Raw genomic sequence first — 15264 nt, forward strand, 5'->3', positions numbered from 1 at the left:
TAGGTTCCCCTACAAACTTAATTTTTTTCTGTCCCCTGTTTTAGTTAATAGTATGAATTACCACCCACTGGTTAGAAATCCCAGGATCATCTTTGCTCCTCCCTCTGGTCTACTCTGAATCTCTTACAGATCAGCAAGCTGTGTGGCGTCTACCTCTGAAATGTATTTTGAATCTTTCTCCTTGTACCTTTTTGGCCTCAAGACAGTCCCCACCCCTATTCTAGTCAGTTACCTCCTGACTCATCCATTTTCACAAATACCATAAATCCCTTCCTTGTATGGCAATATAGCTGACCCTTGAACGGCACAGGTTTGAACTGCACGGGTGCACTTACAGGCAGGTCTTTTTTAATAAGCTGGAAAAGTTTTTTGAGATTTGCAACAATTTGAAAAAACACTTTATTTTCTCTAGCTTACTTTATTGTCAGGATACAGTACACCATACATATAACATACAAAATATGTGCTAGTCTACAGTTCATGTTATTGTTTAAGGCTTCTGGTCAACATCAGGCTCTCTAGTTAAGATTTTGGGGAGTCAGAAGTCATACACGTTAACCACACTGGGATTGGCACCCCAGCCCCAAACTGTTGGAAGCCTCTTGTTCTCTGCTGATTACTGCCCAGGCTTCCAGCAGCACTTTCACCACCTACTTGTAAACTGTTTTCCGTACTGATCTCCACTCCTCACCACATGCCACACCACTTAACATGAACTAGACACTTCATGCACAACATCTCACCAGGTATTTGTTCATCTTTTACTTCACTTTGGAGTATTTTTATTTCTTTCTCTGTTTGTCAAATCTTACTTGTTGCTTTTCTGCCTCAGTAAAATTCATTTTTCCCTTTATGGACTAAGGACCCCCTCTCACCTTCAGCAAACCCAACTTATAAAAGTCCCATTTTATGATAAAGGCATATATTGTTTTTAAAAATGTTCACAAATTAATTTCATTAAGTAATTAAATCCCTGGGTATATTTAAACTATAATTCCATATATAGCAATTTGTTTTTCAGGAATAGACTTATGTAAGTAAGAAGAAATTATTTTAATATACATTCTATCTGCCAGTGCTGTAGAGAGAGAACAGGCTTAGGTAGTGTTTACCATCTGGGGGCAATGATGAGCAGGGTGGCAGAATGGGCAAGTGGCCTGCGGAGCCCTGAAGCTGTGCAGTTCACTCCTCACTGACTGAGTGACAGGTCCGTCTGAATCCCCGTTTATGTCAAGGGCCATGAAGAGGCCTGAGATGAGAGGAGAAGCTGTGGACCAAGCCAAGACTCAAGTAACACCTGGTTCCAGGATAGGGGGTCTGATGATTAATGCCTGTGTGCCTTTCAGAACATTGAGCTGAAGGTTGAAGTAGAGAGCCTGAAACGAGAACTGCAGGACAAGAAACAGCATCTGGATAAAACATGGTGAGTTGCAGTCTGAACCAGGTGAGCTCTTGGTCCTTTTCAGACTCTGGCTCACTAATATGAGAGCAACAGACTTGGAACCAAATTCCTAAATCCTAATTCTGGCATTTGAATTCTTTGTCCAAGTGAGGAACTGAAACATGTTCTTCCATCACCTTGGGCCGGCTGTCTGACAAGCCTTGCCATGGATTGGTAAATTCAACAGACCTAAGATGGAAAAATTCCTATTCAACAATCTGCTGATAACATCAGGGCTGACACAGAGTTTGGGGAGATTGGACATTATCATACGCTGCTGGTGAGGACGGGAGTTGTGGTAGCACTTTTGGCTTGTGGCACTACCTATCAAAGTAAAAAATAAGCATTTCCTTTAGCCAAATCATCCCTAGTCTAGAAGTAATCTATTCCTTGTAAGTTAAAGCATGAGTCTGAAAGGATAAATTTATAAGGACATTTACTGCATCATTATTTGTAATGGCAGAAAACTAGAAACAACTATCCATCAATAGAGCAATGGTTGAAGACATTTTGATATAACCAGACTATGGAGTATTATCAATCATTAAAAAGAGTAAGTTAGCTCTATAATATTATCCTGTTGGAAAGCCCCTGAAAGACTAAGTAGGGGAAAAAAGTGCTGAATGATATTTATGATTTAAGCCCTTTTGGGCTTAAATCCTCTCTATGCACACATGTGTTTGCTTGATTGTGCATAAAAAAACAGGAGGGTTATGTGGTGACCTCGTCATTCACATTGCTTACATCAGTAAAGTGAGACTGTAGCTGGTGATGAGGAGATGACTTGGTTTTTTTTTCTTTATATACTTTAGTATTGTTAAAATGGTTACTTTTATAATTTATAGTTTTTATAATTAAAAAAAACCCTTAGTTTTAAATGACAGATATTATTAAAATAATTTTCAGACTACGGTATCAGTATACATTCAATCTGATCTGGCATTCCTTCTGTCTCTGTAGTATTTCTTGATATTTAGGATAATAGTCCAGCAAGATCAGAATACTTAAAACCAGACTCAATTATTTACAATATGTTGGTATTACTAAATAGTTACTAAGGCATTAACTAAGCTAATAGATTTTAGGATACTTTATAATAACAGTAGAGTAATAAATTTTGAGGTTTGTGTAATGCTTTTTAAAAAATGTTTATCTCATTTCAACTTTTAATTAGTTGCCATTACCCTATTTTTAGAAATTAGAAAATTAAGGGACAGAGTGTTAGTCTTCGCAAATGAATGGCAGAGCCCACATCTTCTGGCATCAAATTCAAGGCTCTTCTAACTTTACAACAGCTGTAGCCCATTAAATCAGGCATTCCTGGCTGGGTTACTTAAAAAATGTACAACTTCCATTCTCAAGATATTATTGTTAGCTGTTGTCTATTGCATTTATCAAGAAATATGGAGTCACAATAAAAGTTGATGATTCCTAAGGTCTGCCTACTTAGGAGTTTGGGATTATTCTCTTGATTTGTGTGCCTTCTACAACCAAGACCCTCTACCCTCAAAAGGCTGTAAAATGACATGGGAGCACAAGATAAATTTAGCCTCTGGGACACTACTGAGTAGTGTCCACTATCAACCAAGGAATCCTGTAATCTTTAGGTAAGCCCCATTTGGTCTCCATGGACACAGACTCCTGAGCCCAAAATTCAAGTACCACTGGACTTGGATAGAACAGCTTTGATTTATCAAGATCTTATACAGGTACAAATCTGTTCTCTACCTGGAGAACAATAAGATGGTCTGTAATTCTCAACAAATGGCTTAAAACAGGAATGAAACTAAACCAGAATTAAGATCATTCAGCACCTGATATGGCCCCAAAATTTCTAACCCTGAGCCATCCAAGGGCAGCTGTTGTTCGCTATAAATAAGCTAATGACACCTTGCCCCTGCTTCATGCTAGCGCTTGGACATTCATTCCTAAGGACATCAGAGTAGCAGAGCTGGGCTAGAACCCTGAGCTTCCACTGATTAAATATCTACATTCTACACGGGACCAATGGGAAAACAGGAAAGAACTCTAGAGAGGTAGCCCAGTCTCAGGACAGTTACTGACAGTGAAGGAGGAAGCATTTCTGTGACTGTCCAAATGGATATTCTGTCTCAGAAACCTAAATGGCAGGGACACTTTAAATTCAGAGAGCAAGAAAGGCAGGGACTTAGCAAAACACACTGGCAGAAGTCTAAACAGAAAAGAACAGGGACAGGTGATAATGAATGTGATGCTGAGCTCTGACCCATGTGGTGACTACCCACCTTCCAAATGAAAGATTCTTTGCAGTGATAAAGTCTCTAGGGAGTCAAGTATATTCTGATGGACAAGAACAAAGTTCCTGAAAGATTACCTAAAAAGGTTGGAAAAACAGTTCTGCAAATAATTACAGAGGGAACAATGCTTCATTTTTCTCTTCATCAGTGTGACTCTGAATTACTGAGACAACCGTAATGGGTCCATTTGCTGAATTATATGATGAACTGACTGGTTGGTGCTCTGTGGTTTTAGGGCTGGCGTGAAGAATCTCAACAGCCATAATGAAGCTGAGCTTCGGCGCCAGTTTGAGGAGAGAGCGCAGGAGGCGGAGCATGTTTCTGTGCTCCTGGAGAGTAAGACCCAGCTGCTGCAGGAGGTAAGAGTTTCAGAGTCCGTGGTCAGGGCTCTTCTCTTCCCTTTTCCCTACTGCTCTGCCTCCTCACATTCACCGTTTCCCTCCCCACTTGCCTTCCCAAACTAATCAAGTGTCCCTGTGTTGCAGAGCTTCTAACCTAGGAGGGGACTTTGCAGCTCTCATTTTCATTCATTTTGCAGGAATCCAAGTTAGCAAAGAATGCAGCTGCCCAGATGGCAGCTCTGGTAGAAGCAGAGAAAGAATGTAACCTGGAGCTGTTGGAGAAACTGAAGGAAGTCGCTGAGCACAGGCAAGATGGGCCGGGAGACCAAGTCAAGCTCAACCACTACACCGACGCCCTGGCCCAGAGGGACAAGTAGGTGCCTTTGGTACTCTATTTGTCACTTGTCTGTTGCATGTACTTGAGGCTACAAGAGCATACAGAAGCCACACTGTTCTCTTTTAAGGACTTACAGTGGACCTTCACCACGTCAAGGCTGTATGTCTCCCACAGCCAAAGCTTTTCTTTTAGTTTTCAGTGGTATCCCTGAACAAAACTTACTTCTTGGCAGTCAGGAGCCTAAGTAGATGTAAATGGAACCATAGCTAAATGATGGCAAACAAGAGACATGGACTCACTTATTCACATTTAGTGAGCACCTGCTGCATGCCAGACACTGAGCTGAGCACTGAGGCTATGGAGACAAAAGACCCAGGTGCTCTCGTCAAGAAGATGCTATGTACGAATGTACTAAGTTCTCTGACAGCAGTAGCATGGGATGCTCCGGAGACATACAGGATTGTCATCTATTTCAGACTAAAAGAGCAAGGTGCCTTTGAAAGTTTCCTGGAAGAGGTAAAATCTGAGCTGAGTTTTGAGGAAAGAAAAGGAGTCAGTAAAAACAATGTAGAAAGTGGGGAGGAAAGAGAAATATTCTGTGCAGGAGAAACCATGGAGGGGAGACACAGGGAAGGGCATAGTTCAAGACCTGCAAATTGCTCTACATAGCTAGAGCAGAGGTATCTGGGGAAGGTTTGTGACAGGTAAGCTCTGCTGGGAATAGGGATCTGTTGGGCTGCCTTTATATGCCTTAATGAGGAACTTGGAGTTTTTCCTAAAGATGATTGGCAGTGCTTGAGGCGACCCCTGTCTGGGTTTCTTCAACAACTTCCTAACTCTTCTCTGTATTTCTGGTCTTGCCCCCTTCCATTCCATCCCAGTCTAACAAACCAGAAATGTTTTGAAGTGGAGAATTCAACAATAGCAAATTGGCAAATAATACAGTCTCCTCGATGCATGATACCAAAAAAGCCTCAAATAGCTTGTAACTGAAAAACACACAGTGCACACATAATGACTAATGTGATATTTTTGAGACACATGTCTTATCATGTCATTACAGAGCCATTTAAAAAACTCCCCAATACCTTCAGGAGATAAGATGCATTCTCCTTAGTGTGGCCATCAAGCCTTTTTATGATCTGACCCCTAATTTCTCCCAGATTCATCCCCCACCATGAGCCCTTCACAAGTCACCAATGCCAGACCAGTAATAATGATGACTGAAGCTGAGTACTTTACCTTCTTGTTTAATTCTGCTAACCACCCAGTGAGATAGGGATTACTAGACTTTTTAAATAAAGAAACGGGCATTTCGAGAGTCGTGTAACATGGTTGTAGGTATTGTTGGGATCCAAACTTCGAATCCATACACTGCCTCCAGAAGTACATGATGTTATGTCAGGTCTCCAGAATTTTGCTCGTGCACTTTCTTCTTTGGAAAACATCTGTTTTTCCCTCCTGGTGAACTCCTATTTATTCTTCAAAATTTATTAAGGTGTCAATCATCATTTCTGTGAAAGCTTTTGTGACTGCAGAATTCAGTCTCGATATTACTGCTTTGTTTTACATACACATCCATTATCGCACAATTCTCTGTGTGCTGTTGGATTTGCTCCCAGTTCTGCCCAGCTAGATTCCCTGAGACTCTGTCTCGTCTGTATCCCAGTAAACACTTGTTAAGCAAACAAACAAAAACATATTCACGTCTGAAAAATTGAGGGAGTTCACATCAGATGGCCTTGAACAACTTCGTAAAGCGGGAAAGTAGGTCATCTGTGGAGACTGAGGGTCAAAGGGATGAGTGAGCTGTGAGGCTTAAGAAAGGTAGAAATATTCTAGTGCAAATACCATGGGGAGTTTGACATGGAGCCCACATTTGTCATCAGAATTATTACAGCTTGCATATGTATAATATTTTTCAGTTTTAAAAGTTCTTTCTCAGCCCCAAATCTTAGCTGATCCTCACATCCGAATTTATGATTTGCCTGTGAAATTCCTGCTTGAGTTTCTGGTACCCTCAATTTCCCACCAGACTATTTTCTTCCATTGTGCTATCACTATCTCACACACTTAACACAGGAATTATAGTCACAACTGGAAATAATTCTTCTAATACCAGCACATTTTCCAAGGACAGATATTTCTAGTATGCTAAGACAAAGAGAAAAACAGCAAAATATGCCTTGCACATAGCAAAGGATGAATGACTGTTGATTTGAACCTGTGGTTTGTATATTTCAGCACAGTATGCACAGGGTGTGACTCTTCCCCAAACATAGCTTGTACCTTCATGCACTCATTCCTTTATTCAAGCTCCACCCTCTGAGTCTGGAAAACAACCTAATCTTCACAATCTCTTCTCCTGAGCTTCCCTCAGACTCCTCCAAGTTAATGAATCACTCCTTTATCTTTCTTCCTCCAGCTCCATGACAGCACTCAAAGGACCATATTGTATATATATCTGTTATGGTAGCACCTATTTCATTCAATTACTGTTATTTGTTTATATAGCTGTATCACACCTGTGGGGAAGTTGGGGTTCCTATGGCCAGGATCCTCACTGAACTTAAACCACCTGATGGTGTAAATGGCCTGTTGCTGGGCTGCCGCTTACGCACCTGTAGGCAATAAGCTATTATTGTGCTATATAGAGAGCTTGGCCCAGTGCTCTGGGTGGAAGCAGAGACGCTAGTGCTCAACCTACCGCCTGAAGAACAAGCCGGGTAATAAACCCTTTCACCCCAAAGAACGTTTTGCTGTCAATTTCTTTGGTCACACTGAATCCATAGTGAACTTACCCGGGGCTAAAACGCATTGACAAGACAATTGGCGAAAGTCGGCAGGGTTCACTGTTGACCAAGGAAAAAGACAGGCTGCCCTTATGGGAGGGGTGCTTCAGCGGGCTGCCCCTGTGAATGCGGAGACAGTGGATTGTCCCCCAATGGGTATGTGGTCTGAGGTAGTTTGCCTCCTAGAGGACTGGGCCCCACCCCAGGACTGGAGGCAGGTGGAAGTGACACCTGAGGCAGTAGGGGTGGCTCTTGATATAGTAAGCAGATCCTTTGAGAAGCAGCATGCCTGTGAGGCAGCGGGGACTGTGGGTTGGCTGCTTCTCACAGTCTTAAAAAGGTCTACAGAGGAGACCCAAGAAATGGTGGCATGAGAACGGGAGCTGCAAACCTCTGTGGATTCCCTGAGGAGGGAGATGGCCTTGATGCGGAAGGATGCAGCAGGAGAGCGCGGGCAGCAAGGAGCCATTGGAGACAAGATGGCAGTGCTGCCAGATGCCCTGAAGGAGGAAGAGGCCATCAAGGGAAAAGGGAGCCCCTGAAGGAAGCACAGGCGGAGGTGTCATGAGAACATCAGCTGCGAAGCATTGAGCTGAAGATGAAACCTTCTGAAGACAAAGGTAGCATTGCTGCGAGGCACAGTAGAAAAGGTAAAGATTGTAGCAGAGGAGGCACTCATGAGAAGGAAGAGAAAGGTGCCATCAGCCCTGGAAATGGAGGAGCTGGGGAAGGATGAAGGGGTGGTGCTGGAGGCACTGGCCCCTCCTGTATTGAAAGCACGCCCAGTGGTTGTAAAGAAAATAAAGACCCAGCAGCTGAAAGTTCCCCAAGGAGAGGAGCAGCCCCCTCCCCAGGTTGTGGAGCACTCTATGCTCCGCCCCTATACTCAGGCTGAGCTGGTGGATTTGGGCTCCCGGTTTAGGCAGAAGCCCTCAGAGTCCATATCAGCTTGGCTCCTGCATCTGTGGGACTTAGGGGTGGATGGAATTGTTCTGTCGGGATCAGAGATGGGAAAGCTGTCTTCCCTGACAGTGCAGCCTGCCTTGAGGCAGTGATTACAAAATGCACATCAGACCCCAGGGAATCACTCCCTCCTCGATTGGCTTATGGCTGCACTTCATGCTGTGTGGCCCAATCCAGGTTATCTGCCATCATCTCCTGTTAGATGGCAGATGTATGATGAGCTCCAACAGGTGCTACGAGAGCTAGGCATAAGAAATGCCATCTATAGTCCAGAGAATTATGGCCCAGATGAAGAAGTCTTCACTACTGGGATGAGAAATATTGTAGTTCAAATGGCTCCTACATCCCTCTTTGGGTCTCTAGTGTCCATTCTTTCCCCTCACTTAGGGCATCCCATAAGTGTGGTGACACGTACAGGAGCAGACTTAGGAGAGGCAGAAGCAACGAGAATCTGGAAAGAAATAAGACCTGTTACTCACAAGAAGAATTTACAGGGCTCCATGAAGGTTACAAGGACCCAGATGTGGGTTAATTTAATATGGGCAGGAGCAGATGGAAGGAAATTAGATGGGAAGTCCAATAGGATCTTACTGGAGCTATGGGAACAGCTGAAACCAGAGCAGCAGTTACAGCCATTAAGACCAAAGAGGCAGAGGTCAGAGACAGAGCCACGAGTCGGCCTGTGTGTTTGCAAGACCTCCTGCTGGAGAGCGAGCCAACCTCACTTGAGCCCACACAGGAAAGTGATTGGGGAACACGGTTTAACTGAGGGGAAGGTTAAGGTATCTTCCCTGAGGGACCAGGAGGGACCAGAGACCACATGCTGAAATAGCTGTCCATTGGTCCCCAGCGAACATACAATGTATCCTGGATCTGGTGCACACTGGGGCTGAATGTTCACTGATTCACGGTAACCCTGACAGTTCCCCAGGATCCCCACTATCATAGATGGATATGGGGGGAAGGCTGTCAGAGTGAAAAAAGCCCAAATCCCTTTGGGAATAGGGCATCTACCCCCAAAGGAGTATACTGTGTATATATCTCCTATCCCTGAGCATATTTGGGGGATTGATATCCTGCAGGGTCTATGGTTGCAGACCACTGCAGGTGAGTTCAGACTGAGAGTACGTGTGGTGAAGGCAGTTCTGAGGGGACATGCTAGGCACCCACCCATAGTTTTGCCTGTGCCTTGGTAGGTGACTAATAACAAACGATACAAACTGCCTGGAGGGCATAAAGAGATTGGAGAAACTCTCCAGGAGCTGGAAAAGGTGGGTATTATAAAGCCCACCCATAGTCCTTTCAATTCCCCAGTGTGGCCAGTAAAAAAGCCAGATGGCTCCTGGTGTATGGCTGTGGATTACAGAGAACTGAATAAGGTCATACCCCTATGCCTGCTGCTGTCCCCTCTAATGCAGGCTTGATGGATACCCTCAGCCATGAACTAGGAACATACCATTATGTGGTAGATCTTGCTAATGCCTTCTTTTCCATTGACATTGAGCAGGAAAGTCAGGAACAGTTTGCCTTCACATGGGAAGGACGCAATGGACTTTCACTGTCCTCCCACAGGGATACCGCCACAGCCCCACCATCTGTCATGGACTTGTAGCCCAGGACTGGTTACATGGGAGAAACCACCATATGTGCAGCTGTACCATTATACTGATGATGTCATGCTCATGTCCGATTCTCTTTCAGATCTAGAAGGTGTAGCACCTAGACTGCTGCAACATCTACGGGAGAAAGGATGGGCTGTGAACCGCACCAAGGTTCAGGGACCTGGTTTGTCTGTCAAATTCTTGGGGGTAGTCTGATCGTGTTAGACCAAAGTTATACCAGAAGCAGTTACAGACAAAGTCCAGGCCTTTCCTACGCCCACAACTGTAACATTGCTACAGGAGTTTCTGGGTCTTCTAGGCTACTCGAGAGTGTTTATCCCGCACTTGGCACAAATTCTGAAGCCCTTATACGGGTTGGTACGACAAGGTGTCAGGTGGGACTGGGATGACACATGTGCATCTGCCTTTACTACAGCAAACAGGCAGCCAAGGCCATGCAGGCATTGAGTGTGATAGACCCATCAAGGCCCTGCGAGCTGGATGTTCATGTTACTGAAGATGGTTATGGCTGAGGTCTCTGGCACCGGCTTGAACAAACTTGCCAACCTGTTGGATTCTGGTCACAACTCTGGAAAGGGGCAGAGGTATGATACACTTTGATAGAAAAACAACTGGCTTCCATGTATCATGCCTTGCTGGCTACAGAACCCATCACTGGAATGTCCCCCATAAAGGTAATAACCACCTATCCCATTTTGGGGTGGGTACAAGACTGGACCCCAAAGCCAAGGAGTGGTGTGGCCCAAATACCCACACTAGCCAAGTGGGGTGCTCACCTACAGCAGTATAGTGCCCTCTCTAGTAGCCACTTGAGTGAAGAACTCCAATGCTTATTGGAACTGGTGACATATACTAGTGAAAAGCAGGAAGAACTTGCTTTTGAACCATTAGTAGAAGAGAGCCCCTATCAGTAGGGAAAAGCCCCTATACCCGAAGATGCATAGTACACAGATGGCCCCAGCCATGGGCAGCCCCCAAAATGGAGGGCCATAGCTTTCCATCCTAAGACTGAGACAATATGGATGGAAGATAGTGAGGGGAAGAGCAGTCAGTGGGCAGAGTGGCGGGCTGTGTGGCTTGTGATCAGCCAAGAGCCCTCCCCTATAGTTAGTTGTCTGCACTAATAGCTGGGCTGTCTATCGGGGCTTTACCCTGTGGCTACCAACCTGGTACCATGCCAACTGTCTGGTTGGTCACTGACACCTTTGGGGGCAAGAATTATGGCAAGACTTATGGGCCTGTGGTCAGACTAAGATAATTACAGTATACTACGTGACAGGTCATTTGCCACTGGCATCCCCAGGAAATGATGAAGCAAATAAATTGGCCCAGATACATTGGTTAGAAGGAAATCCTGCCTCTGATGTAGCCCAATGGCTACATCAGCGTTTGTTGCATGCGGGGCAAAAGACAATGTGGGCTGTAGCCCATTGTGGGGCTTGCCTTTGACCTTCGAAGAAGTTAGTAGAGTCTGGCAGGAGTGTGTTGTGTGCTCCAAAAGGGACTTACACAGAGTTCCACAGCAACATGGGACAATAGCTAAGGGGCCTATACCGCTTATCAGGTGGCAGATAGACTATATTGGGCCTCTACCTGTGTCAGAAGGGTATTGTTATGTGATGACTTGTGTGGACACAGCTACTGGACTTCTGGTTGCTTTTCCTACCCATTGTGCAGACCAGCAGATGACCAAAAGAGGCCTGGAGTGTCTCTTTGCTGCCTATGGCCAACCACAGGTAATTGAGAGTGATCAGGGCACCCATTTTACTGGACATACACTGCAGGAATGGGTGCAACAGCTGGGAATCAAGTGGAAGTTTCATGTGCCATACAATCCTACCGCAGCAGGCATGATGGGGAGGTACAATGGCTTGTTAAAATCCGGACTAAAGTCAGATACCAATAGTCTGCGGGGATGGTCAGTCTGTTTATGGACCGTGCTATGGCGTTTGAATGAGAGACCCCAAAAGGGAGCCCTGAGCCTCGCAGACATGTTAACACATATGGCTACCTCCCCTATACAATTGCAAGTACAATCCAAGGAAGAATCACTGAAGCCGAGATTTGGCCACCAGAATAACATCTTGCTGCCAGCACCAACTGTACTGAACCCTGGAGACTCCACTGAGTGGACGTGGCCTTGGACCTTTCAACATGACCAATGATGGCTGGCTCTCCTGGCACCTTGGGGACAAGGCCTGGAAGCTGGCCTCCTGTGTATTCCTGGAATAACAGCAGAGTGGCTGCCAAAGGTCACAGTAGTATATCCTGAATGGCCAGAAGGTAGGAGCATCTTACCGGGGAGTTCTGTTTTATCATTGTGGCTAGCGCATGCACCTCCAGTAGCACTATATATAGACCCTTTTGGAACCCCCACAGGGAAAGGAGTAAAAGCATTGTATACTAGACCTGGAAGGGAGCCCCCCTTCCTGCTACAGTCCTATCACAGGACCACTCTCTTGCATGCATCCTACCTGATGGACAAGATTTGCCTATGTTGGTGTCATTAAAACATGTGTCTTGCCCAGTTTGTAAAAGACAGATGCACCCCTATGTTTATCGCAGCACTATTTACAATAGCCAAGAAATGGAAGCAACTGAAGTGTCCATCAGTAGACGAATGGATAAAGAAGATGTGGTACATATACACAATGGAATATTATTCAGCCATAAGAAAAAAACAAATCCTGCCATTTGTAACAACATGAATGGAGCCAGAGGGTATTATGCTCAGTTAAATATGCCAGATGGAGAAAGACAAGTACCAAATGATTTCACTCGTGTGTAGAGTGTAAGAAGAAAGAAAAACAGAAGGAACAAAACAGCAGCAGAATCACAGAACCCAAGAATGGACTAACAGTTACCAAAGGGAAAGGGACTGGGGAGGTGGGGTAGGAAGGGAGGGATAAGGGCGGGAAAAAGAAAGGGGGCATTACTATTAGCATGTATAATGTGGAGGGGGTCATGGGGAGGGCTGTGCAACACAGAGAAGAGAAATAGTGATTCTACAGCATCTTACTATGCTGATGGACAGTGACTGTAATGGGGTTTTTAGGGGTGACTTGGTGAAAGGGGGAGCCTAGTACACATAATTTTTTTCATGTAATTGTAGATTAATGATACAAAAAAAAATATATGATTTAAAAAATGAAAAAACAAAACAAAACATGTCTTATCACCCCTAAAGTCTTTGTGGATTGGGAATTTCCTCTGGCTTGAAGGTAATTATAATTTTTGTTACCTGTATCAAAATCTTGCTGTATCTTAATTTTTATTATCTCTAAGTTGTTGTTATCCTCTGTCGCTATTGTGGAATCTGGTTACAGTGCTCCAGCTTTCTTGCACAGGGACCATTGTGGAAAATTGGAAGCATGTAGATTGTAAGGTGAGAATCCTGGAGGGGTGGAGTGTGGAGAAGTTGGGGTTCCTATGGCCAGGATCCTCGCTGAACTTAAACCACCTGATGATGCAACTGGCCTGTTGCTAGGCTACTGCTTCCACACCTTTTCTTTAGGCAATAAGCTATTATTGTGCTGTATAGAGAGCTTGGCCCAGTGCTCTGGGTGGAACCAGAGACACTAGTGCTCCACCCACCCCCAGGAGAACAAGCCAGGGAATAAACCTTTTCACCCCAAAGAATGTTTTGCTGTCATTTTCTTTGGTCACACTGAATCCAGAGTGAACTTGTCCAGGGCTGCAACCCATTGGCAAGACACTCCACTCCCCATATTCCTTACATACCAAAAGAATTTGTTTCTACAGAGAAGAGAGTGCATCTTTTCCAACTTTATATTCCTAGTACTTGAGTGCAAAGAGCATATACACATAATGGTTATCAAAGAATTGTTTCTTGAATGGAATAACAACAACCAAAACCACAACTTCTGGGCCCTTATTTCAAGAGGTACATACCTATAGTCTGTAGATCCATGGATTGGCTTCAGGAGGTCCATGAACCTGGTGAAAATGTAAGCAAAAAGTCACTTGTGTATATATTTGGGGCTGAGGTGGAGAATACAGGACTCTCTGAAGAAAAATATCAAAAAGTTCAATGGCCCCTAAAGGTAAAAACCTACTGTACTGAACTATATATGTTTGGAGTGGGTTGAAAATTAAAGGTTATAATAGTATTATGACCATAACTGTGGTTCTTACTTTTTCTTGGCTCCAGAAGAATTGAAGAACTGAGTCAGAGCCTGGCTACCCAGGATAAGCTTGTAGAACAGCTCTCTCAAGAGAAGCACCAGCTGCTACGTCTGTTGGAGGAGCCAGCTAGCATGGAAATGCAGGTGAGGCTTGTGCTGTGCTTCCTGAAGCACTTGTTTCTTGCTTTCATGAGCCCTGCTTTTTTTGTTTGTTTATTTAATATCTAAGTGTATTAGTCACAGAGTGTTGTGTAACAAATTACTAAAAATTTAGTGCGGTAAAACCACATGCACTTATTTCTGTGGGTCAGGAGTCCAGGCAGGCTAGGGTCTCTGCTCAGGGTTTCATAGGTCTGAAATCAAGGTGTCAGATGGGCTGCTTTCTGACCTGGAGGCTCACTTAAGGAAGGATCTGTTTCTTAGCTCCTACAGGTTGTTGGAAGAATTTATTTCTGTGTGACTGTAGAAGTTATAGCAACTTGCTTCTTCATAGCAAGCAGTGAACAGGGAGAATCTATTGTTTCTCTCACCTCTAGGTACTCTTTAAAGATGCTCACCTGATTAGGTCAGGACCACCAGTGTAAAAGCACTTTGGGTTAACTCAAAGTCAACTGAGTAGGGACCTTAACTACCTCAGCAACATCCCTCACTTTTACCCTATCACAGAGCATAACTGTATAGTGATACTGCATCACCTTTGCCATGTTATATTGGTTAGAAGCAAGTTATAGGTCCCATCCACCCTCAAGGGGTGGGATTACACAACAGTGTGGCTACCCGAGGGTGGGAATCATGTTAGAATTTTGCCTACCACACTGAGTAAGTAATAACTATATAGAATGTACAATGTAGTGTTGTTACTGAAGATAAACCTCACTGTGGTGAAAATAATTACAGGGGTCTATATATTTTTGGTCTCAGAAGTTTCCCTAGAGGGAACTCCCCTCCTCCATTTGACTTCTAATTTACTAAAAAGATGCTTCCTAAAGGAACACCAGAAGATATCTGTGCTCAAGCAACATACACAATTATTGAGTATTCTTACAGGTCTTAGAGCAACCAATAATAAAGCAAAATGTTTGAGGCTTAATTTATTGGCTCACAGATAGAGGTTGAAGTCAGGATAAAAAGCAATGATAAGAATTAGCTTAAAGCTGTGCTTCCCAACCTTTCCTGTGTCATGATACAAATAGCAAATTGTACTTGTAAGGTATAATGGTAAATAGATGGAGCTTCTCACTTGGAGGTGGCCAAAGTGGGTACTTAGGCCATAGTTAGGTGGGAAGAAATCACTCTGCTGGCCACACTTGTAAACCTCTTGGACTGTGGCTCCATTTTGGTTGGAAA

The 15264-nt window shown here is 44.1% G+C and overlaps 1 protein-coding gene across 16 annotated transcripts in view; it reads left to right on the plus strand.

Annotated features, from left to right (window-relative positions):
* Positions 1 to 15264, plus strand: part of PDE4DIP (phosphodiesterase 4D interacting protein) — a 268329-nt gene that overhangs the window by 133192 nt on the left and 119873 nt on the right. For 15 of the 16 annotated variants that reach the window (XM_073234511.1, XM_073234503.1, XM_073234501.1 and 12 more), the window contains 4 exons: positions 1347 to 1423; positions 3953 to 4076; positions 4256 to 4431; positions 13944 to 14061. In XM_073234511.1, coding sequence (XP_073090612.1) covers positions 1347 to 1423; positions 3953 to 4076; positions 4256 to 4431; positions 13944 to 14061 — 495 coding nt within the window. The remainder of the gene's footprint in view (positions 1 to 1346; positions 1424 to 3952; positions 4077 to 4255; positions 4432 to 13943; positions 14062 to 15264) is intronic. The other variant, XM_017670407.3, reaches the window with a different exon arrangement.

The sequence above is a fragment of the Manis javanica genome, chromosome 4 (genome assembly GCF_040802235.1).
Source record: "Manis javanica isolate MJ-LG chromosome 4, MJ_LKY, whole genome shotgun sequence".
NCBI classification, from domain to species: Eukaryota; Metazoa; Chordata; class Mammalia; order Pholidota; family Manidae; genus Manis; species Manis javanica.